This window comes from Lutra lutra, chromosome 6, assembly GCF_902655055.1.
Source record: "Lutra lutra chromosome 6, mLutLut1.2, whole genome shotgun sequence".
NCBI lineage: Eukaryota > Metazoa > Chordata > Mammalia > Carnivora > Mustelidae > Lutra > Lutra lutra.
The window spans coordinates 131,263,227-131,289,158 of NC_062283.1; the positions used below are offsets into that span (position 1 = coordinate 131,263,227).

General features: G+C 39.6%; 2 protein-coding genes across 9 annotated transcripts in view; one reads left to right on the forward strand and one right to left on the reverse strand.

Moving 5' to 3' along the window:
• AK9 (adenylate kinase 9) overlaps nucleotides 1-2,340 on the reverse strand; it is a 118,376-nt gene extending 116,036 nt beyond the window's left edge. For 4 of the 6 annotated variants that reach the window (XM_047733718.1, XM_047733717.1, XM_047733719.1 and 1 more), the window contains exon 1: nucleotides 1,705-1,910. The gene's annotated coding sequence lies outside the window, so the exon portion shown is untranslated. Of the gene's footprint in view, nucleotides 1-1,704; nucleotides 1,911-1,968 lie in introns of those variants that run through there. The other 2 variants (XM_047733716.1, XM_047733720.1) reach the window with 2 other exon arrangements.
• Nucleotides 2,341-2,520: 180 nt separating this feature from the next.
• The window catches only part of FIG4 (FIG4 phosphoinositide 5-phosphatase), a 139,002-nt gene continuing 115,590 nt past the window's right edge, over nucleotides 2,521-25,932 (forward strand). For all 3 annotated transcript variants that reach the window (XM_047734130.1, XM_047734132.1, XM_047734131.1), the window contains exons 1-3: nucleotides 2,521-2,805; nucleotides 21,247-21,345; nucleotides 22,794-22,917. In XM_047734130.1, coding sequence (XP_047590086.1) covers nucleotides 2,740-2,805; nucleotides 21,247-21,345; nucleotides 22,794-22,917 — 289 coding nt within the window. In that variant the 5' untranslated portion in view covers nucleotides 2,521-2,739. The remainder of the gene's footprint in view (nucleotides 2,806-21,246; nucleotides 21,346-22,793; nucleotides 22,918-25,932) is intronic.

The following is a 25,932-nucleotide window of genomic DNA, read 5'->3' on the forward strand; positions in this document are numbered from 1 at the left end:
TTTATTTGACAGAGAGAGATCACAAGTAGAGAGAGAGAGAGAGAGAGGAAGAGAGGAGGAAGCAGGCTCCCTGCCTAGCAGAGAGCCCGATGCGGGACTCGATCCCAGGACCCTGAGATCATGACCTGAGCTAAAGGCAGAGGCTTAACCCACTGAGCCACCCAGGAAGCCCAGCTTTGGTGAAGTTTTAAAAGACTCGTGGTCTGGGTCATTCTGAGATATTCTCTCCAAGGTAAAGGACAAGTTATTGTACCTTACTCATTCTACCTCTGAAAGAAGGGGTGTAGTATTTTATAAGTCTCTCGCTTTGGTAGATAGATGTAGCACACTTGGGAATACTGTTCTGATCCATTTAATGGGTGACTTGGAAAGCTACCAGTTTTGGGTGAGCTCAGATAAAGAGAGAGCTCTGCTGAAGTTTTGGTGTATGATACCAGAGGCCTGCTTCTTGGGCCATATACCTGCCCAGATCCCAGGATGCGACAGGGAGGTACTTAGAGCATGGAAGAATTCTTTTGGAGGCTTAGCAAAGCCACAACAGAAACCTCTCAGTGTAGATCACTGGTGTCTGCAGCAGAGAACCATTCCCCACTCAAGCAGCTGCTCTTGGCAATGCTCTGGCCTTGGGGAGAGGATGAATGCCTGACCATGGGACATCAGGTGACTCTGGAAATGGAAGTGCCATCACGAGCTGGGTATGTCAGATCAAGACCTCAAGTTGGACAGGCATAGCAGCAATCCACCAAATGATAAAAATGGAACACTGGGATCAGTTCCAAGCAGATCTGAAGAGTACAAATAAGTTTCATAAAAAAGCAGCCCAAACCCCATGTCACCTGTCTCTTGCTCACCAATGTCTCTCTTTTAGCTCATACCTCATATCGAATTCCCTAGGAACAGCTGATAGAAAATCTTTTAAAAATCATGGATGAATCAGGATATATTAGTGCAAGCTATAAATGGAATCCTTCCAGACTTTAATCCCACTTGGGGGGTAGCCCTACATGATGATGATTAAGGGAAATCCTCCTTGCGGGCAGAGGTTTTTAAAAAAAAATATTTTATTTATTTATTTAAAGAGGGAGTGAGAGAGAGAGAGAGAGAGAACACAAATGCAGAGAGGGAGAGGGAGAAGCAGACTCCCCGTTGAGCAGAGAGTCAGACACAGGGCTCCATCCCAAGACCCTGAGACCATGACCTGAGCTAAACTATGAAAGAAAATTAAAATACTAAATAATTAAACATTTATTTTAAAAATTTGGTAATTTCTCAATTTTAAATTTACAATATGATCTCTGACATCTCCTTGTTAAGTAACATAATCTCGAATATCACATTATGTTATGTGTTTATACTATAATCCAACAGAGTTTTTAAAAGTTCCCTCACATTTTTAGCCGTTGGGAAACCCTCTAGTAGTGGGTTCTGTGGTTTCCAGCCTCCCCCCCCACCCCCCACCCCGGAAAACCTAGTACTTCTGCTGTGACGACGCCTTATAGTCTTCTATCTAGCAGGTGCTCAGTAAATATTTGTGGAATGAAGATGTTAGTCGTTGGAAGGGAAAATGGTGTGAAAATTACTTTACCGAGAGAACCCAAAGTTCAGTTTTATAAGAAAATTAACTAGTCTGGGATCCTCGCAGGTGAGGTTCCATTCAATTGATACAAAACGCGTCGGGGCGGGGGACTTACGACCCCTACTTACCGCGCCACAGCACAGTCCTCAGTAGCCCACAGGACCCCACCCGCCAGGCCCCAGCAGCCGCCTCGAGTGCCTCCGCGTGTGTAGACCGGTTGCCTAGGTAACCCCTGGCGGGCTTCGCGCAGGGCCTCTTGGGAGGCCGGCTTGTAATTCATTCGTTTTAAAAAATCTTACGTATTCACTTTTGCACTTCACTTCGTATTTATTACACATTCCTTTTCACAGGTATAGAGGGTGACGATTAGAGACGGTATGTACACTACTCACGTTCACACACATCAAATGGAAGCCTGTCTCCAAAGCCGGTGCCACACCACAGGACGCTACGCTTGCCAGTCCCCTTGTGGAATTGACAAATAGCCAGTCTCCGCCACAAATATGTGGCAAAGTCCACGATGTCCAACTTAAGGTGATTTTTTTTTAAGGTGATTTAAAGAAGACTCTCAAAGGGTTAAAATGGATAACAAAGCGATGCAAGGGGAAAAACACCGACAGTCGGGGAAGGGCTATCCTCTATGTCTCCAGGAAAAAGAGGGCCGAGGTAGGCAGAGAAAAAAAGACCCAACTTCGAATGGATCTATCTACAATTCGGCGAGCCGCTTCAAAAGAAGCAATTCAGTGGCAAATCCTTCCCCTTTTCCACAGAGGTGGACCAGATGAAGCGAGAGTCTAAACCGCGCGACTTTTTCTCCGCCCACTTTTTCTCCTGCCCGCACCAAAAATGGCGCCCTTCGCTTCCTCTCTAGGCAGCACGCAGGTTCTGGGAGCCTCTACACGCCCTCTCTACGGTATCTCCTGAAGCCCCGCCTCCGACGTGCCTGGGGCGGGGTTTGCCTGCAGGTCGCGAGCCGGGATCAGGAAACACCTGAGCTGTACCCGGTCTCTTGTGTATTTAGTGCCCAGTGGTGTTTTCTGGCTAGATCCGGTGTCGGAGGTCTGAGGTGTCTTCTCTCCGGGCCTCTTGGGGCAGTCTGGAGGCTGCCGCACCCTGGGCCGCGGCCTGGTGTCCTGTCGTGGGAGCCCCAACTTGCTCCGACCATGCCCGCGGCCGCCGCCCCCATCATCAGCTCCGTCCAGAAGCTGGTTCTGTATGAGACCAGAGCTGTAAGTTCCCAGCGCGGTGGGGCACAGTGGGGCACGCGCGGGGGCACGGTGGCAGCACCCCCCTCCCTGGGTCCCTAATCCCAGCCTTGGGCATGTGTCTGAGGGGACTTCGCCTTGTCATCGCACCCAGGGAACTGCTGCTTTTGCTGGTACATGTTTCCACTTAAAAGCAACGGTTGGGACACAATGGAAACAGGTGCTTGTGGTATCTCCGAAACTCTTCCTGAAGTTCTGAACGAGTTTCTGGATACTTTTAAAGAACTTTCAGAAAGTCTGTTAGCGTTTTGCAGTTCGCTACTTACAGTACAGGCAAGGCTATGAAAAAATATTTTTGACCTTTGAATGGGTAATTTGTGTGTTTTCCTATTCCATGGCATACCAATCACTATGATTGAGGTTAATTATGTGCACTTTTATTGCTAAAATGCTTGGCTCTCTCTATTTGAAAGGAAGACTTATTTTGTTTAAAGACATTTGTTTGGATAACATTTTGCTTTTCACTTGACTTTTTTACAACACTTTTTATTACTTCGAGCGGCCATGTAAACAGTTACGCGTAGAATAAGATCAGTTTTTGTGTTTAGATTCTAGTTCTCAAAGATTTAATGGAATAGTGTTTATAGAAGTACATACTTTGTCATTTGTGTGGTTGAAAAATAAAGTATAGCTTTTCTGACTTGGGGTAACAGTGATTTTAGGATCTGTGTTTAAAATTGCACTTGATAGTAATAAGATTGCATATGCCAGAGACCTTCCTGTTGTGCTGTAGAGTGTTTTATAAGACGCATTCAATGAAACTTGAGTTGTCTTCCATTAGATTAAGTAGGTACTTAACCCTTATTGGTTATAACATGGTTCTTATTGCACATCTGCCTCGGGTCACAATTAGTGGAGAAAAATTGTTGACCCTAAATTAATTTTGTTAGCAACTTCATTTGATTAGATCCAGACCAGAAAATGAAATTATAATATTCATAGATGTCTTCAGTTGTTCTCTGAGGCAAACATACAATAATATTTTGACATTGAAATAAAGCCTGTTTTCTGTACAATGTCCTGGTAAATGTCCTTGTAGGAAACATAAATACTCTGCTTAAAACACAGAAACTCAGCTCCTTAATAAGCTGAGCATTCATTAGGACTGGCTGAGATGTTAGTGTTCTTTCAAAAGCACAACTCGTATTACAGGGCTCTTCTGCTCAGAACCTTCAATAGCCCCCATTTGAGGGGAGTAGATTCTGAATCTCTTAGTTTGGCATTCAAAGCCTTAGGTGATTTGTCCAAAACCTGTTGGTCTTACATCTAATTTAATATCAATTCAACAAATATTTACTGAGAATTAACTCTGTGCCTTTATGTGCCTTATTCTGCAGTAAAACTGTATTGCTTTCAGTTCCTTATACCTACCCAGAGTGTGTTCGGCCACTCATTCTTTGCAAAGTACCCCTCCTCCTTCTCCTGTCACAACCTGCCAGTCCTCCCAGCACAGATCTGGTACCGTGCCTTGCAGACAGTAGGTTTCCAGTAGGTACTCGTTGAGAGTGTCTAACATGAAGAGATGTGTGTTCTAGAACTTGGTTGTTACCCCTCTCAGTCACCTAATGAATGGAAACTAACTCCAGCCAGCTTAGAGACAAAAGATGAGTTTATCAGAAGGATCCTGGAGGAGCCATTGCATGGAATCACTGGAAGAACCTAACTCCCTAGCTTCTGGAAAGGCAGGAACAAGACAGCAGGGTTAGAGAACCCACTCAGAGTGCTGCCAAAGACTAGACCATAGGTACTAGGAGAAGAAATCTGATTGACTCGGCTGTGATTGGTAATCTGGCCCTGGATGGACAAATCATGTGGCGGGGATGGGATCTGGCAATCCCCCCCCCCTTTTTTTTTAAAGATTTTATTTATTTGACAGACAGAGATCACAAGTAGGCAGACAGGCAGGCAGAGGTGAGAGGAAGGGAAGCAGACTCCCCGCTGAGCGGAGAGCTCGATGTGGGGCTCGATGTGGGGGTCATCCCAGGATCATGACCTGAGCCCAAGGCAGAGACTTTAACCCGCTGAGCCACCCAGGCGCTCCAAGGGATCTGGTAATCCTGACTTTGTTTCCAGGAATGGTTGGGCCAGGGCAACCACCCTGAGAAATGTCTGCTGCATTTAATCTTTGAACCTCAGTTTCCTCATCAATAGAGTATGTGACTCTTCTTTTTTATATTTTGACTTAAAAATTTAAGCAGAAAGATTTGTTTGAGTAATAAGCTCAAAGATTAAAGGACATACATAGCTCAGGAAAAAAAAAAAATCATGAAATTCCTGGTAACTAAATAGATCCTAGGAATTTAAAAAAAAAAAAAAAAAAAGCTGTAGCAGAAGAATAGCTAATGCCTATGGAACTTCTATGCCAGCCACTGGTCTACATATATTTTATTATTTAATCCTCATAAAACCTTGAAGAAGGAGATCCTGTTACTACTGTCACTACTGTTCACTATTATTCAGTGAAGAAAAGAATGAGGCAGAGAGAACAGCTATTGAGAGTGTGGTCTGGTACCTGGTGCCAGGCATAGATAGTTTGTAACTGGATTGGGACAGATTACATATAGAAACTGAGAATCAGTGATTAGAAACCCTTATGGCTCTATTTGACAGAGTAATTGTATTCGTGATGAACCAAATAATTTAGAATATTGGGTTTGTGGTTGGTGTGTCTTTGGGTTTTTTTGTTTTTGGCTTTATTATTATGGAAATTTTGAAAAAATACAAAATAAACAGAATAATATAATAAACTTCCACATAACTATCACCAGCTCCAAAATTTCCTTTCTTTTCTTTTTTTAAGATTTATTTATTTTTGAGAGAGGGAGAGCACACACTGCAGGGGAAGGGGGCAGAGGGAGAGGGTGAGTCCTAAGCAGAGTCCATGCTGCGTGCAGAGTCTGATGTGGGGCTTGATCTCACAACCCTGAGATCACCACCTGGGCTGAAACCCAGAGTTGAACACTCAACCCAACTGTGCCACCCAGACACCCACAAAATTAACCTTATTAGCTATAACTCGTTCCACTCCCTACCCATCACTTATTTTATAAGGTTCTTTTTCTTTAAAGATTAGGTAAATTGAAAGGCACAAATCTAAGCTATAGAATATGGAAAGAAAGTATACATGTATGTTAACCACGTCCCTGTCCTGCCCCAGAAAGTTGCCTTGTGTCCCTATCCAGTCACTTGCTCCCTTTTCTTCACTGGCAACTAATATTCTTTCCCTTTTAACCTTAGGTTAAATATGCCTATTGAAAAACTTTCCAATTTGAGTCTAGCTTTTTTTTTGCTCAGCATGTCTTTGAAGTTCATCCATATTGTATTAGTAGTTGGTTCCTTTTTATTATCGAGTAGTAGTCCATCGTATACATATTCCACAGGTGGTTTATCCATTTTCCCTATTGATTTAGACTGTTTCCACATTTAGGCTGTTGTCAGGCCAGCTGTGGACAGTCTTGAACAAGTACGTTTGTGGTTGTACGTTTTCATTTCTCTTGGTAAATACCTAAGAATGAAATTGTTAGTCACAGAGGTGATGTTAGGTGGTTACAACAGCAGGGTATGAAAATCTCCATTGCTTCGTATCCTTGTCAGCATTTGGTGGTGTTAGTTTTTTGAGATTCACTTATTCTTCTGCCTGTATAGTGGTATCTTATTATGGTTTTAATTTGCATTCCCTGAATAACTGATGGTATTGAGGATCTTTTCACGTGCTTTTTGGCAATTTTTATATCTTCCTTTGTGAAATGTCAAAGACTTTTGCCCACTTAAAAATAATTGGGCTGTTTGTCTTTTTATTTTTTATTTTTAGTTTTGTATATAATCTGGAATGAAGTCCTTTGTGATATATGTTTGTGATTATTTTCTTTCAGTCAGTGGCTTGGCTACTCCATTTTCTTAATTTTTTTTCAGCATTACTGACATATAACTGACAAAATTGTAAGATATTTTAAGTATACAATGTGATGATCTGATATATGTACACACTGTGTTAGTGATCTTTTGATGAGCTAAAGTTTTTAATTTCAACTAAGTTTAATTTATCAAGTTTTTCTTTTGTGTTTATTGTTTTCTGTGTCCAAAGAAATCTTTACCTACTCCTAGAGCACAAAGATATTTTCCTATGGTTTCTCTGAAAGATTTATACTTTTAACTTTTACATTTAGGGGTGTGTTTCATATTAAAATAATTTTGTATGTGGTTTATTACTTATCTATTGTGGCATAAGAAATTACTCCAAAACTTAGTGGCTTTAGACAACGATAAATATTTAATATTTCACACAGTTTCAGTAGGTCGGGAATCTGGGGGTGACTTAGCTAAGTGGTTCGGGCTCAGGGTCTCATGAAGTTGCAGTTAAGATGTCATCCAGGCTATGGTCATCTGAAGGCTTGACTGGGCTCAAGGATTTGCTTCCAGATAGCTCACTTCATGTGCTTGACAGGTTGAGCTGGTTGTTGATTAGAGGCTTCAGTTTCTCACCTCATGGACATTTCCATAGGACTCCCTGACTGTCTTTATGATGTGGTTGCTGGATTTGCCCAGACAGGGTGTTCTAAGAGAAAGAAGGGTGATGCTACAATGTCTTCTTTGACTTAGCCTCAAGATTTGCACTCCATCATTTCCACAATTTCTGTTGGTTATGCAGGTCAGTTTTGTTTAGTGGGAAAGGACTATGTAAGGGCATGAATACCAGGAAATGAGAATCATTAAGGATTCTTGGAGGCTGGCAACCACAGGGCTTGACATTCTGTGCATCAATTGTCCAGTCTCATTTGTTGAAAAGATCATTCTTTCTTTATTGAATTCCTGTGGTACTCTTGTTAAAGATTAGTTGTATAACTGTGAGTTGATTCTTAAACTCTCTATTTTGTTCAGTTAATCAGTTTATTTTTCTTTATGACATTACTACCTTGTTTTCATTATTATAGCTTGATAGTAATAGGAAATCAGGAAGTATAAGTTTTCCAAATTTATTATTGAAATCAGGAAGTTTAAGTTTTCCAAATTTATTCTTTTCCAAAGTTGTTTTGGCTACTCTAGGTCTTATGGATTTACATATGAATTTAACAGTCAGATTTTCCATTTCTAATAAGCCTATTGGGATTGTGATTTGGGTTTCATTGAATTTATAGATCCATTTGGGGAGAACTGAATCTTAGTAACATTGAATCTTTTTTTTTTAATGATAAGATTATTATTTTAATTGAAATATTTCTTTTTTCTTAAGATTTCATTTATTTACTTGACAGAGAGAAAGAGAGATCACAAGTAGGCAGAAAGGCAGGCAGAGAGAGAGGGGGAAGCAGGCTCCCTGCTAAGCAGAGAGCCTGATGCGGGGCTTGATCCCAGGATCCTGAGATCATGACCTGAGCCGAAGGCAGAGGCTTAATCCACTGAGCCACCCAGGTGCCCCAGTTGAAATATTTCTGTAAATTAAAATTATTTATTTAAAATGAGGATTTATTAATATTTGAATTATTAAGATATTTCACATGTGTGTAATTCAGATTTATATAGAATGAAATTCCATGCACATGACCTACTACAAGAAGATTTTCTTCTTTTCATTTTTACTTCATACATAGGGCACTTCTTTTCATAAAGAAATTTAAGCAAGCTAACAAGATGAAACCAAAAACCTCTATTGTAATAGTAATAGTAGTGGAGAAAATAACAGGGAAAGAAACATAGAAACAGAGCATAGCCAACATTGATAAAGGGAAAAGAAAAATAAACTTACCTTTAGGTGATATTATGCTAGAAAAACACTTAAACCATGTGTATTGAGAGCATTTTCTTTCAGTTAGTTTAGAACACATGGACTTTGCATGACAGATTAAATTTTTAAAAATGTTTTTAATTGGGATTATCTGAATTTATACATTTTAGGTTCATATAATAGAGTCCTTTAATCCATGGTGTATCTATCCATTTTTTAGATATTTAGTTTCTCTTAGCAATGTTGTCATTGTTGTTGTCAATTGTCAATGTCATTGTCAATGTTGTCATTTTCAGTGTAGAAATTTTACTACTCCTGAGTATTTTATAAGTTTTGATATTTATTGCAAATGGGATTTTAAATTTGATTTAACAATTGCTTGTTATTCGTATACAGAAATTGAGTTAATTTTTATATATTGACTTTATATCCTGAAACTTTGCCAAAGTTATCATGTTGAGAAGCTGGAGCTGGTGTGTTGAATTAAGAATATGTGGATTATGACCTGTTGAATTGGGGGGCGCAAGCCACTCACATGGGGTCAACAGATAGCTCACTCAGCATTGAACTTTCACTTTGAGAAGTGAAACCCATGGGGTCATTTTGGTTGAAGGTACAGTTTCAGTACACCTACACAAAGGAGGTAGAGTCACAGGATTTAGAAGTGGCGGGGTGGCAGGGTTGGGGATGGGGAGGGAATGATCTAGGGGAAGGGCAGTCCTTTGTCCTAGTCATGAGTGAGCAGGAGATAAGAGAGCAAGTTAGCAAATACTTATTACTTAAAAGGTAGCAAAAGCAGAAGTCACTTTTTGTGGGCTTGGTTCTTAAGTAGTTATTTTAAAAGGTATGGGAAGAGCAAAGTGGGAAATGATGGTGGGAATCCTAAGCTCAGGTCCTAATCTAAACGTTCACACTCTGGGTGTGAACAGGGTTATCATACTGTAAAATACCTAGGCTTTGACACAAAATAGTTGTTTTTCTTATCACACTCACATATTAGTTCAAATAGGTTTTTTTGTTTGTTTGTTTTTGTAATTTCCTTAGCTTTTCTACATAAAAAATTGTATCATTTAGGGAAAGGAACACTTCTTCCTTCCCAATCTGGTTGCCTTCTATATTTTCTTGCCTTCTGGCACTGGCTGGGATCTCTAGTACAAAGTTGAATAAAAGTGGCAAAAACAGACATTTTCTTTTTTGTTCCTGATCTTATGGGGAAAACAGCCTCCCTATTAAATGTGATGTTAGCTGTAGGTTTTCAGAGATGCCTTTATCAGATTGAGGAAGATACTTTTCTATTCCTAGTTTGCTGATGGTTTTTTAAAATCATGAAGATACTGAATTTTGTTCCATGTTTTTTCTGCATCTGCATATGACATTTCCTTTATTTTCTTAGTGTGGTGGATTACATTAGTTCATTTACAAAGGTTAAGAGAACCTTGTATTTGGGGGATATTTTCTACTCCATCATGCTATGTTATTATTTTCATATTTTGCTAGATTCTTTACTGATATTTTGCTAGGGATTTTATGTTCAGGATATTAGTCTATCATTTTCTTTAAGATCTTTGTCTGATTTTGGTAGAGGTAACTTGGGTCTCATAAAATAAGTTGAGAAGTGTTCCTTCTTTTATTTTCTGAAAGTGGTTGTGTAAGATTGGTGTTATTTCTTTGTTTAAATGTTTGGTAGAATTTACTACTGTACTGAAAGTGCTTGGGGTTGCTTTGTGGGACAAAGTTTGATCATCAATTTCTATAGCAGCTATAGGGCTGTGAAGATTTACAGTGGGTCTTGAATCACATTTTTTCTTAGTGGGGAAGGGGTAGAGAGAGCGGGAGAGAGAGAATCTTAAGCAGACTCCATGCCCTATTGCACGGCACAGTCTCACAACCCTGAGATAATGACCTGAGCTAAAATCAAGAGTCAGTCTCTTGACTGACTGAGCCACCCACGTGCCCCTGGAATCACATTTGATAAATTGTATTTTTCAAGAAATTTGTCTAATTCATCTTAGTTGTTGAATTTATTGGCATTAAGTTGTTCATAATCTCCTATTAAACTTTTTAATTTAATTTAATTTTTTCAAAAGATTTTATTTATTTATTTGACAGAGAGAGTGAGAGGGCATGTGAGCATGAGCAGGGGTAGGGGCAGGGGGAGAGGGAGAAGTGACTTCCCGAGGAGGAAGGAGACCGATGTGGGGCTCAATCCCAGGACCCTGAGTTCCTAACCTGAGCCGAATGCAGATGCTTAACTGACTGAGACACCCAGGTGCCCCTCTTATTAAACTTTTGATGTCTCTAGGATTTGTACTAAAACTTCCCCTTTTTTCCTGTTATTGGTATTTTGTGTTCTCTCTCATTTTTTATTGATCCATTTTGCTAGGCATTTATCAATTTTACTACTCTTTTGAAAGAAGAATCTTTTGGCTTGGTTAATTTTCTCTATTGTTGTTTTTTATTTAATCAGTTTCTGTTCTTAGGCTTATTATTTTTTTTACCTCTTATGGATTTTGGATTAATCAGTTGGTCTTTTTCTAACTTTATAGGGTAGAAATTTAGGTCATTGAGATTTTTTCTTTTCTAATAGAAAGCATTTAAAACAATAAATGTAAAAAAGAGTCAAAAGCCTATGAAAATATCAGTAGCCTGGGGCACCTGGGTGGCTCAGTGGGTTAAAGCCACTGCCTTTGGCTCAGGTCATCATCCCAGGGTCCTGGGATGGAGCCCCACATCAGGCTCTCTGCTCAGCAGGGAGTCTGCTTCCTCCTCTCTCTCTGCCTACTTGTGATCTCTGTCTCTGTCAAATAAATAAGTAAATAAAATCTTTAAAAAAGATAATATCAGTAGCCTGACAACAAATAAAGCTGTATATTCCTATATACAAAAAGTTTTGTAAATCGTTCTGAAAAATAAAACACTCACCAAAAAAGGACAAGGACGTGAATAGGTAATCTGACAAAAAAGAAGTGTGAATATAAAAAACTAATTCAACTTGCTAATAATTAAAGCAATAAAATGAAAATAGATTCCCATTTTCACCTGTCAGAATGGCAGAGATGAGAGAGATTGACAAAAGTCATTGTTGGCAAATGTATGAGTCAGAATAAGGGCGTTCTTATTTTGGTGGATGGGAGTGTATTAATTGGTTATGAAAGGATTAGGAGAACAAAAGAACAAAAGAGACAGTGGACAAGATGGGCTGCCTCTTGTCCTGAGCCTTCATTTTGAAGGATAACGGGGCAGAACTGCTCTGAGGTGACGCTCATTGTTACTTTTGTTTGTAGGTGGGTTTTAAGGTCTCCGGAGAAGAAGGGGGGTGGGTTGGTAGATAGCATGCAGGAGTTGTAGTTCTGGCTTTGTGAAGGGTCTGCTTCCTCCCAAAACTTCCCTGTTCTCTATGGCGCCCAGACCTTCAAGCTGCCGTTTGGCTCCTGTGATGATGTCTGTCCTGTGACCTGGGCTTACAGGTAAAGTAAGGTCAGATGCAGCCCTACTGCTCTTACAGTCTAGTGCCACTAGGACTTGCCCACAGTGGGTTTAGCAGCCTGAAGGTATGCTGGATGAAAATGCAGTTTACCTTACATGAGTTCCAATTTATAGTCCTTGCTTAATATAGAATGCCCTACAGGTCATACCATTTGCAGTAAGGGATCATTTTCTTTTCTTTCTTTCTTTCTTTTTTTTTTTTTTTAAGATTTTATTTATTTATTTGAGACAGAGAGCATGAGAGAGCGAGCACAAGCATGGGGAGTCGGAGAGGGACAAGCAGGCTCCTCACTGAGCAGGAAGCCCGATGCGGGGCTCAATCCCAGGACCCTGGGATCATGACCTGAGCCAAAGGCAGCCGCCTAGACAACTGAGCCACCCAGGCGCCCCAGTGATCATTTTCTAACAGATTAACATGTAGTGGTTGAGTTTAAAATTGGTAGCTGAACAGAGCGGTGGTGGATTTTTGTGTCTGCTTGTGTAGGGGTGAAGTTGGGATGATCTTTACCCTTGCAAGTTCAAAATTGTTAGTATGTGTGTATGTGTATTTGTTTATTTAATTCCTGCCTTGTTCAAAAGGATTCAAGGACGCTTCTCCTTCCTCTCCATCGTATCATACTAAATCGAATAAAATAAGTAAGAACCACATCATGAAGAATGCAGGCTTCATTAGCCTGAATGTTAGCCTCAGTTTGTGTAATGAGGGAACAGGAGAGAACAATACAAGACACGGTTGGCTAAGGGATTGGAGTAGGAAATCAAAGGATATAGAACAGGAGAGAGAAGCAGAGTGATTATAGCTGATTTAGAAGGTGGGGTTGAAGGTGACCAAGTTTCCACTTATTTCTATGGGGATTTGAAGTTTCTCCATCAGTTAAACTCTGAAGCTGTAAAGAGTGAATCTGGGGGCGCCTGGGTGGCTCAGTGGGTTAAGCCTCTGCCTTCTGCTCAGATCATGATCCCAGTGGGCTCTCTGCTCAGCAGGGAGCCTGCTTCCGCCTCTCTGCCTACTTGTGATCTCTCTCTCTGTGTCAAATAAATAAATAAAATCTTTTTTTTTAAAGAGTGAATCTGGAGACATTCTTTTTGACCCGCAGAGGCTCATTTCTTTCGAGCTCCCTTACTGATTGTGGGATTGCTGGAATAGGCGAAGAGGCAGGCCTGTAATACTGTTAGATTGTGCGAGGTAACTTCATGGTGATCTTTAAAACATAAAATCTTTATTCTGAAAGTTCAAGTGAAGTTTAACATTAATTGAAGCTGTCAGGCAACCTTAAAATTTCTTCTCTTTGAAGAAAGCTGATTTTCTTCCCTCAGATGAAAAGTGAGTGATTAATTAGCCTGTCATTATAAAAGGAGATAATAATGTTAGTAGATACTGAACTTCCTGTTAAATGGATTACCTATTATATTCCATTTGCAGCTCATGTATATATTTTAGAAACACATTTATCTTCATACCAAGTCACCACCGTTAAAGCTACATGTTGAAATGTTAAGCTTTTTCTTGAAAAGTGAAACTTCACTTTCAGAGGAGGGCCAGCTCAGATCATCTTCCATCTTAATGGGCATTTAAATGTGGCTTTCTTGGGGTATCTTCTTTACCCTCATTCCTGCCAACCCCCGCTCCTCCCATATGTACAAACACACACACACAAGCGTTTTCCCCAGCGGGTGTTGGCTCGTAGGTACTGGCCCGTGTATGTACCTCAGGCAGTCCCTCTGGGATGGACTCATTTCCCCAGATCCTGTGTCTTCGTCTCCTTGATGTGTGGCCTCATTTTGGTGGTGTCCCTCCTCCAGTTGCTTCATGGGAAAGGGTTCATGGGCAGTGCTTTTTTTGAGCCTGTACATTCCGAAAATGTCCTTATCCCAGCCTCACATTTGATTAACAGATTTAATGTTGAATTAAAGATCGAAATGCATTTTCCCTTAGAATTTTGAAGACGTGATGTTCCTGTCTTCTGGTGTTGCTGTTGAGAATTTATAATATTACTCCGTTCTTGATCTTTGGTTTGAAGCCTGTTCTTCTTTTTTTTTTTTTTCCTCTTTAGGAGCTTGAGCTATCTTCTTTTTATCTTCAATTTTCTGAAATTTTACACTCCCACTACCAGAGATAAGAGATGCCACAAATTTCCATGCCTTTTGGGAGTTCTGTAGTGTAAATTGGATTCTTTCTTGACTTCTCCACTGTCCGCTTAGGGTTCAGCTTTCTTGGGCATGCTTTTAAGTTTCAAATGACTTTTTTTAATTTTCGTGGTTGCTATCTCTACTCTTCTCTTTGCTCTTGGGGTTTATGTAAAAAAAAAAAAAGTGAACATAAAAAAACTACTGTAGTTTTTAGTAAGGTGTTTGGAAGGAACAGAGGTGTTCACTTCTTCGTCTTTATCCAAAAGACTATTCATTTGCTTTTTGAACGGCTGTGTTATGGATTTTGTCCCCACCGTATCACTGAAATTGCCCACAGAACGGCCACTCAAAAGATCCTGTTGTTAGATTCCCCTGGGCACTTCCATGTCCTCATCTTCCTTGACCTCTCAGCATTTTTTGTTTTTCTCTCTTTAATTGCCTTAAATTTTTTTTTACTTTTTAAATTCGATTTAGTTAACATACAGTATATTATTAGTTTGAAGGGTAGAACTTAGTGATTCATCATTTGCGTATAACACCCAGTGCTCATTACATTAAGTGCCCTCCTTAATGCCCATCACCCAGTTACCCTATCCTCCCCCCGCACCTCCAAAAACCTTCAGTTTGTTTCCCAGAGTTCAGAGTCTCTTATGGTTTGCTTCCCTCTCTGTTTTTATCTTATTTTATTTTTCCTTCCCTTCCCCTACATTCATCTGTTTTGTTTCTTAAATTCCACATTTGAGTGAAATCATGTATTTGTCTTTCTCTGCTTTTTTCACTTAGCATAATACCCTCTAGCTCTGTCCGTGTTGTGCAGATGTTTGATGGCTGAGTAGTAGTCCATCTTGATCCATTCATCTGTTAGTGGACATCTGGGCTGTCCCCATATTTTTGCTATTCTTTGTGGACATGGCTGCTGTAAACATTGGAGTGCATGTGCCCCTTTGGATAAATACCTAGTAGTGCAATTGCTGGATCGTAGGGTAGTTCTATTTTTAACTTTTTGAGGACCCTCCATACTGTTTTCCAGAGCGGTTGCCCAGTCTCAGCAGCATTTGATATGGATGTGATGGCTTCCTCCTTTCCCAGATGGTCTCCTCCCTTTGCTTTGATGATTCCATGCTGCTCTGGGTTTTTTTTCCCAAAAATGCTGGCCATTTTTCTCAGTCTTCCAACCTGGTTCCTTATCTATATCCAGCCTCTGAATAATTTTATGTAGAGTGCTTCAAGCTAGTGTTTTGGGGGGTCTGTCTCTATCTTCACTCTCCATACTAGGTTTAATCTAGTCCCATGAGTTTGAAGGCCATGTATGTGCTGTTGACACACCCTAAGATCTCTCCTCTGAGCTCCAGACTCAGAAGTTCTCACTTGACCTCTTTGGGCATGTTACAGCAGAACTCTTTGGTTTCCCTTCCAACCTGCCTCCCTGTAGTCCTTCCCTAAATCAGTAAGTGGCACCAGCAGGCTCAAACCAAAGTAAGTGGATTGACGACACACTTAGAAAAATGGGTATAAAAGTTGGTGGCCAACTGTCCACCAGAGGGCAGTGCAGGCAAGTGAGACTATCCACAGCAGGCCAAGCAGGAGCTGTGGTTTTCTTTCCCACCTAACTGGCTCCACATGGGGTCGCTTTTCTCTGCACAAAACGGTTTTAGGATTCTTAGACCACTTCAGGAGAAAATGTGGATAGTTACATTTGCTTCCTTTTTCTTTTTCCCCACTCAGATCCGTTTGTAAATTCCGTGGATTTTAGCTGTTTGTTCCTCCTCTTCATGGAGTCTTTGAGAGAGTCTGGCTGGATATGTTCAGGATCTGCCCTCCCTTGGGGGTGGTCTGAAGGCCCATAGATCATTGGCCCACTAGTACTCAGGAATCACAACTGTCTTTTTATCACAAGCTGCCAAAGCAGAGTCCTAATGCAATTTTTTCTTTCAATTTCCTTGGATCTCTTAAAATTCTAGGAACTTCATTCAGGGATTTTGCCCCCCTTAAAGCTGTGATGTTCTTCCTTACTTACTGAGAGATCAACTTACCCAAAGAAGATGAGTAAACCTTGTAGAAAGTTATCCAGCAAATTAAATAGGCGGCGTTCTTTACCTAATATTTACTCCATGCCTATGGAACCAAGGTACCAACCAGAGGTCAGGGAGTTAGTCCCAGCCTCTCCAGTGCATATAATTAAGTGAAGGAGCCAGACATACTAAATAAATTCAGGTAGGGTCTTCAGAAGTCAGTGCTATACATAAAAATGAAAGTGTTTTGGGAGGGAGCAGGCGACGAGAGAAGATGGTTGCAGGTGGAGACGGTAGGTATCACTTGTCTTGGCTTGGCTTTGTACATGGAGTCCTTATGAGAGGTCCATCAAGGCCAGACTCAGCATCGGGACACCAGCCTATGGATCACTTGCTCCAAGCCTCCCCAGATGAGTTAAGTGAGTGTCCTTCCTGTGTTGTCATCACCCAGTTCATCCTTCTATTACAACATGCCATTCACGGTTGTTACTTTGCATGCTCTTCTCTCCTGAGGACAAGGACTGACTGCTAATAAGAGTTGTGCATTCTCCCATTCTGGCTCCATTCTGGTCCTGTACGTGTTTTTCTTTCTCTAAAGTATTCTTCTTTTTTCCCCTCTGAGTTTGTATCTCTTTTTAAATTCAGTGGCAGAGACTCACTGACATTTTAAAAAGTGAAGGGGAGAAAAGGAACTAAGCCATCAAGTGCCTTCTTTGTGTTGAACACTCGTCACTGTATTGGCTGTTTCATGAGCATTTTCTCACTTCATCTTGTTCCTCGAACAAACACGCCAAGCTTCTTCCCCTTCAGGTCCTTGTGCTTTCTGTTTCCTCTTGTGGGGACTGTTTTCCTCAAGTCCTCAAGAAAGTGGCTCCCTTTTTTGCTAACAAACGTGTATAGCTGGAGTGCCTGGGTGGCTCAGTGGGTTAAGCCTCTGCTTTTAGCTCAGGTCCTGTTCTCAGGGTCCTGGGATCAAGCCCCACACTGGGCTCTCTGCTTGGGGGGGAGCCTGCTTCTCCCTCTCTCTCTCTGCCTGCCTCTCTGCCTACTTGTGATCTCTGTCTGTCAAATAAATAAATCTTAAAAAAAAAAACCAAAGAAACAAACGTGTATAACTTACAAACCATCCTTCTGAAGTTCATTTTATTGGGTTGGTGACCACCAACCTCCTCTCAGTGGAGGGTGGGGTCCCAGGCACGGGAATTAGCTGGAGCCATGCCCTGAGTCTTTGACCTCCTGCCTCTCATTGTTCCTGTCCTCTGGCTGCTCCCCCAGTGCATCAAGTCCCTGTCACTGGGTATCTTAAGTTAGTTTACTAATTTTTATTAAAATTGCTGTATTTTTATCTCATTATAACTGGTAGTGTCCTTCAAACTGTACCCCTCCTAGGAGATCAGGGATTTTCCATTTTCTTTCTTTCTTTCTTTCTTTCTTTCTTTCTTTCTTTCTTTTTTTTTTTGCTAGCTTTCCTCTTAAGATTGGGCTAGTCAATCATCTTTTAATTGAATTTGTGTTTAATAATTACAGGCACCATTCCTCCCAACCTCCTCCCCAGGCCTTAGCAGGGGTGGTGCAGGGGCTGGAGTATGCCCCCAGAACCAGTCATCTTTTAACATATAGTTTAGTTCTGTTTAGCCTGGAAGTCTAGGTCAGAACTTTGTAAACAGATTTATACTTAATAATAAAAAATTCCACCTATTTCTGCCAATCTAGTATTACTATAATCAAGTGCTCATCTTCTTTTTTTTTTTTTTAAGATTTTTATTTATTTATTTGACAGAGAGAGAGATCACAAGTAGGCAGAGAGGCAGGCAGAGAAAGAGGGGGAAGCAGCCTCCCCATCGAGGAGAGAGCCTGACGCGGGGCTTGATCCCAGGACCCTGAGATCACAACCCGAGCGGAAGGCACAGGCTTTAACCCACTGAGCCACCCAGGCGCCCCAATCATCTTCTGATATACACTGAAATCTTACTTTTAAAAATCTTTCCCATCCTTTAAGGCTCAATTCAAGTCCAGACTTCTCTGACATTTTCTGTACCTCTACCACTTCATGTTAATCTTTCTTGCTCTGAATTCCCATGGTCTGCATACTTCAGTTTGGCCATTAAGCTAGAGAATCTTATTTGTTATTTATTTTGTGTATCTAAATATTAACTGACCGATGAGATGGTAAAACGCCAGTTGATTGGAGCAATGTTTTCTCAATTTTTGCTATGTAGAAAAAGCACCACTTTTAAAGACATTTTTAGAGGAGAATATCTTTATGTATTTTTCCTAATGCATTTCACTTATTTTCTTAGAAGTTACTCACCATCTTTAAGTCTTCTTAAAACATTTTCTTTAAATTTAAGATTATTATTTTTTAATATTTTAATTATTAATTTTATTCTTAGTGTTTATTTAAGAAGACTGATGTGCTCAGGTATAATGTTCCAAGGAAGTATTCAGAATAGTAAGAATATTAATTATTTCCTGTAGCTTATTTATGAAAAACCATTTGGGAAACTATACTCATTTAAATTTTTTATAGGACTTTGTGGTTTTTTTATAGTTGCTATATTAAATTAATTTTCCATATTTTACAGAAAATTTATAAAGATTTATTAGATAAAATTTTAATATTTCCATAGCTATAATTGTCTAAGCATTCCTAATTGTATGTTGAGCTTTCTAATTCTTACTAGAGCTGCTTCTTCCTGGCAAAGTTTAAACATCAGTCTCCAATCAGTTAGGTTAATCTGTATATAATTTAATTAAGTTAGCCTGACCTGGTTATTGGGTACATTTCAAATACCAGGCTGATATTTATCATGACATCACTAAGAATATTTCTAAATGAGAAAAACATGCAGCCAAGAATACTTTATCCAGCAAGAATGACATTCAAAATGGATGGAGAGATAAAGAGTTTCCAAGACTGGCAAGGCTTAAAAGACTATGCAACCACCAAGCCGACACTGCAGGAAATATTAAGGGGGGTTCTATAAAAGAGGAAAAATCCCAAGAATAGCATTGAACAGAAATATAGAGACAATCTACAGAAAAAAAGACTTCAAAGGTAACACGATGTCAATAAAAATGTATCTATCAATAATCACTCTCAATGTGAATGGCCTAAATACGCCCATAAAATGGCACAGGGTTGCAGATTGGATAAAACGACAGGACCCATCCATATGTTGTCTACAAGAGACCCATTTTGAACCTAAAGATACACCCAGACTGAAAGTGAAGGGTTGGAGAAGCATCTTTCATGCCAATGGGCCTCAAAAGAAGGCCGGGGTAGCGATTCTCATATCAGATAAATTAGATTTTAAACTAAAGACTGTAATCAGAGATACAGAAGGACACTACATCATTCTTAAAGGGACTATCCACCAAGATGATCTAACAATTGTAAATATCTATGCCCCCAATATGGGAGCAGCCAATTACATAAGAAAACTGTTAATCAAGATAAAGAGTCATATTGATATGAATACATTAATAGTAGGAGATCTTAACACACCTCTTTCAGAAATAGATCATCAAAGCAGAAAATCAGTAAGGAAACAAGAGCATTAAATGACACATTGGACCAGATGGACCTCATAGATATATACAGAACATTCTACCCTAAAACAACAGAATACTCATTCTTCTCAAGTGCACATGGAACCTTCTCAAGAATAGACCACATACTGGGTCACAAATCAGGACTCAACCAATACCAAAAGACTGAGATCATTCCCTTCATATTCTCAGATCGCAATGCTTTGAAACTGGAGCTCATTCACAAGGAAAAGTTCAGAAGGAACTCAAACACCTGGGAGCTAAAGACCACCTTGCTTAAGAATGCTTGGATCAACCAGGAGATCAAAGAAGAACTGAAACAATTCATGGAAACCAATGAGAATGAAGACACTTCGGTCCAAAACCTATGGGATACAGCAAAGGCAGTCCTAAGGGGGAAATACATAGCCATCCAAGCCTCCCTCAAAAAAATTGAAAAATCCAGAATATACCAGCTGTCTCTACACCTTAAAGAACTGGAGAATCAACAACAAATCAAACCAACTCCACACATAAGAAGGGAAATAATCAAGATTAGAGCTGAGATCAATGAGGTAGAAACCAGAGATACAGTAGAATGTATCAATGAAACTAGAAGCTGGTTTTTTGAAAGAATCAATAAGATCGATAAACCATTGGCCTCACTAATCCAAAAGAAAAGAGAGAAAGCCCAAATTTATAAAATTATGAATGAAAAGGGAGAGATCACAACTAACACCAAGGAAGTAGAAACAATCATCAGAAGTTATTATCAAAAGTTATATGCCAATAAGCTAAGCAACCTAGATGAAATGGATGCATTCTTGGAAAACTATAAACTCCCAAAATTGAACCAGGAAGAAATTGACAACCTGAATAGACCGATATCTAGTAATGAGATTGAAGCAGTGATCAAAAACCTCCCAAAAAACAAGAGCCCAGGACCTGATGGATTCCCTGGGGAATTCTACCAAACTTTCAAAGAAGAAATAACACCTATTCTCCTGAGCTGTTTCAAAAAATTGAAGCAGAAGGAAAACTTCCAGACTCTTTCTATGAAGCCAGCATTACGCTGATCCCCAAACCAGGCAAAGACCCTACCAAAAAGGAGAATTTCAGACCAATATCACTGATGAATATGGATGATAAGATTCTCAACAAGATCCTAGCAAAGAGGATCCAACAGCACATTAAAAAGATTATCCACCATGACCAGGTGGGATTCATTCCTGGGCTACAAGGATGGTTCAACATTTGCAAATCAATCAATGTGATAGAACAAATTAATATGAGAAGAGAGAAGAACAACATGGTCCTCTCAATTGATGCAGAATATTTCAATTTTAAAATTGACCTTTTAGAATCAGCCTTTCTTTAATCTGCCAGTTATGTTTAACAGAAATACTTCTTTTCAAAAGTAACCTGACTTTATTACAGTATTTAATTTCAAAAACCAAGGTGGTTGTAAAATGTGTATAAGGAAAAATGCCTTAAAAAACTAATGACATTTCTTTTCATTTATAGAGATACTTCCTAGTTGGGAGCAATCATGCAGAAACAAAATACCGTGTTTTGAAGATTGATAGAACAGAACCGAAAGATTTGGTCGTAATTGATGATAGGGTAAGTATCTTGCAAACCTGAAGACAAACAGTAACTTTTGTACCTGTTAAAGGTACAAACAGCTTTTACTGATATATTTATTTTCCTTTTTTAATCAGGCATCTGACAATTACAATTATTTTTCATGGTGGCTAGAATTTAAATCTCTAATCTGGTTTCTAGGAATTACTGATGTTACAAAGTATGCTGGAATTACACTTTGTCCTTCATTGTGATTTGCTTTACAAAGCAAACTCTTTGGATGAGGTAATGAATATATTTCTTGAAGAAGTGGTATTTTCAGGATTTAATCTAACTCAGTATTGCATGTACTGAAGAGATTATGTATTGCTGTGCTTTAATATGAAGCTACTTGCAGTCAGGGCAGACTTTTGTGGTGCAGACTTTTTATTATGCTGCTAAAAATCACCTCTGGGTGATCTTCTGGTGACTTGCTATGCATGAGAGAAATGTGAGGCTGTTCTTATCCAGTTGTTGTATTAGCCAGAGCAAGAATACAGACTTAATTCAGGTAACACAAAAACATGAGACTGTTAGTCAAAAGTGAAATATAGCATGATGGTATTGAACAATTTTAACTCTTCCAAATGAGAGAATCTGACTTACCTTCTGTCTGGGAATATCTTGAACCTGTGCTGATTGCTCGTTTCTCAAATATGTGGGTAGCTACGGTTTGCAACACATTTTCACTAAGTTCTTTGCAAAACTCTTTTCTATGTTATTATAATTTTGGATAAATTGTATAAGGTGATTTCTAACCCTCTTGGGGATTGTTCTTCATTCTCCCCCTATTATGGGAGTTTTTATTAACATAATTTATTGATTCTTGGTTTTACTTGGGGATGGGAACAGTTGATCAGGGATTTCTTTGAGAATCTGAGCATCTGTGGGCCTCATAAAAATACCTATGTGTATGCACATTCAAAACTTTGCACCCAGCTCTAAGAAGTTCACAGATTTCTTGAAATTTGCCTATGATCTTTAATATATGGTTCAGAAAATAAGTTTTGTGGGTATTTTTTTAAAAGAATTTTATTTATTTCTTTGTGAGAGAGCGAGAGAGGGTGTGAGCAAACAGGGAGGGGCTTAAGGGGCGGAAGAAAGAATGTAAAGCAGATTCTGCACTAAGCACAGAACCCAACACGGGGCTCGATCCCATGACCCCTATAAGATCATGACCTGAGCCAAAACCAAGAATTGGACGCCTAACAGACTGCCCCACCCAGGTGCCCCAGAAGGTGAGGTTTTGACAAAATTTTTTGGTATAGTGACATATGATCCGGTAACCACCCATAATTGCTAATATTAAAGAATTTATTGACTTTTAGCATTACAGCTTAGTTGTGCACTATTATGTGCTTCTCTGTGAAATAGCTAGTGATTCTTATAGGCAATAAATTATCTAAAGAATAAGCACAATCTTACAAATTAAATTTGCTTATTTTTAGCACGTATATACTCAACAAGAAGTGAGAGAACTTCTTGGCCGCTTGGATCTAGGAAATAGAACAAAGATGGGACAGAAAGGCTCCTCCGGGTTATTTCGAGCTGTTTCAGCGTTTGGTGTTGTAGGTAAGAAATGTACCTCCTTCTTACTACCTCTTTTTTATTTTTCCTAGATAGACTACTAAAAGACTGCTTTATGTGGTTTTATAATTATAACCCATCATCTGTGCCTTTGGTTGTTTAAAATTTCATTATCCATCAGTCAGATATCAAATAGCCTTTTTTTTTTTAAGATCTTATTTCTTTATTTGTCAGAGATCACAGGTAGGCAGAGAGGCAGGCAGAGAGAGGAGGAAGCAGGCTCCCTGCTGAGCAGAGAGCCCGATGCGGGACTCGATCCCAGGACCCTGGGATCATAACCTGAGCCGAAGGCAGAGGCTTTAACCCACTGAGCCACCCAGGCACCCTCAAAGAGCCTTTATATAGCATCTGGTATGTGCTGCTAGGTTTCATATAGGATATGAATAAGTATAAAAGTGGTTTTGGCCTTTAAGAAGTCTGTTGTCTAGCTTGGTGAGGAATGAAAAAGTAAAAAATTAGCTCAGACTATCAACATCTGCTTCACAGTCCAGACTTGATGTTGATCATTTTAGATACAGTTCTGCTTTCGTTTGAACCTCTCCATTTGAATTTTACTTAAATTCCTTCCTTCCCCCAAATCTGATAATGACGCCTTTACTTCATTTATTCACAACCAAAGTCAAACGTGGTTTTGGCTTTTAAGGATTCTGCTGTCTAGCTTTGGGACAGCAGTGAGATGCCCTACAGTTCTGGTGTGGACACCATCTTTCTTTGTGGTGAGTCAATACACCTGTCTTTTCTGTATTGTGGATCTGTCCCTGGGAGTCTTAGGCTGACAACACTAGGATGAGGGACAAAATGAATATACTTGAGGTAACTCCAAGATGATGGTTAAGAGCCAAGCTGTGTAGTGAAAATTAAATAGGAGTGGAGATTATGTAAGAGGTAGATGACTTGGACCAGGAGTGTCTAGGAAAGATTTCCTGGGCAAAATGAGACTCCAACTGGACCTGAAAGAGGAATAAGATTTGGATGAATGTGGGGAAGAGGTAAGAGAACCCCAGTAGGGATGATGGCAGAGACATAGGCGTGAAGACGTCCGTGGGTCCTGGAATGTTGGCATGGAGTTGGGTGAGGCCAGATCGCATGGGGCCTTGGCTGTCAAGCAGAGGGCAGTTCTGTCTCTGCTTCTCTGTTGCCAGAGCCTGATTTTGAGTCTGAGTTTTTTGTTCTTGTTTTTGTTTTTTTAACATTTAACAACATTATCTTTGTATTTTTTTTAAACCTGCTATACTGTATGCAATGTTGACTGATTGGTAGCTACAGATGTTAACAAAATTAATATGGACTCAACTATGCTATATAGTTTCAAATTCTTGCATTTTTCTGATTAGCACTTTCTATTCTGTGACTCTGTATTTGTTAAATCTCTGGTTATGTTCTGCTGTATTTGAAGTTTTTCTCAGTGTGCTCTCACAGCTCTTCATATGTGATCCCTTCAGCTCTTCATATGTGATCCCTGTTTTGTGTCTAGGGAAGGTCAAGAATGGTAGGTGGGTTTAGTTTCTTCTTAGGACTGGCCCCTTTTCTGCACTTTCTGCTTAGTCTTGACAAGTATGTTGAAGTTACATATTCAACAGATGTGTGCTTGTAGATGGAAGTCAAGTGAGTTCATGTGTTCAAATTCCATAAATTCCGTAAGTGTTAAGTTCCACTTTAAGTGTTGCATATATTTTAAATTAAAAAAAAAAAAAACTAGAAATACAATGTGTCTTAAATACAGTAGGTTTAATTTCAGTATTAGTTACTTACTACGTTAAAGTTATTTCTTTAAATGCTGATACTTGGGATGCCTGGGTGGCTCAGTCGGTTAAGCTGCTGCCTTCGGCTCAGGTCATGATCCCAGAGTCCTGGGATCGAGTCCCACATGGGGCTCCACATGGGGCTCAGCAGAGAGCCTGCTTCTCCTTCTGCCTGCTCTGCCTGCTGTTCCCCCTGCTTGTACTCTCTCTCTTTCTTTCTCTCTCTGACAAATAAATAAATAAAATCTTTTAAAAATGCTGATACTTTATGATAACTTCTTTAAGTGGAAATTTCCCAAGGTATATGCAGTATTGAATGCCTCATTAGCCAGGGTTTTTTCCTTAGTGATTAAGAGTAATGAAGTGAAGATCAGTTATTGAACTGTTTAAAAATAACTGCCCTTGGGTATTCTAGAGTTGTACTGGGCAGTTTGCCTTTACATTAAATGGCCTCTAGACCGTGGCCCTGTTTTGTTTTTATGGTTCTTTAGTCAACCTTCATGGTTCTTGGCACAGTTGCTTCTAGAAGTAGTCTCTGCCTCATTTTAAATCTATGGATAATTAAACTTGTAAAACCAGAAGTTTGATTTGTATCAATGGATAATTAGGTTTGTAACCAGTCCTTCATTGTATACACAAGTATTAGTAAACTTTGGGTGAGAGCTGAAGGTGTCTTATTTCTCTGACATTCTCTGACATTTCTCTGACATTCTTAGCTGTTGTGGTAGCTGTTTCTCTTACAGTTAGAGGCCTCTTAGGATTGAGACTGTCCTTGGAAATGAAGTCACTGAAAGACTGACCTACCTGTAAAGTGACACAATAATGTACTAAGTAAGGATTTATTATTTTTATGGAAATGTATTTTATGTATTCTTGTTCAGCCCTGTAAATAAAGCTTAGAATGAGTGAAGAGTAAATAGGGAGTTAATGAAAGTCTATGATTTGTCTAGTAAGTACTGTCTTAGAAATAATGAGGGATACCTAGTAGCAAAATGCAAAATGCCTATCTTTGAAAAATGTATAGTCTTGTTGTCAGAATAATGTGTATGAGAAAGGACTAGAATGGTTGGTTGTCTTCTATCCTATGGCCAAATATTTTCTCGGTTAACTTTTTTCAGCTGCTTGATTTGTGAATAGTATTTTGTTGGAATGTTTTTAGGTTGCTGTCATGCTTCATTTAGTTCACCATTGGTGAGAATCGAGAGTAGTGAGTCTTTCTTATCTGTAGTAATAGACCATATTTTTTCCATCATTGTGT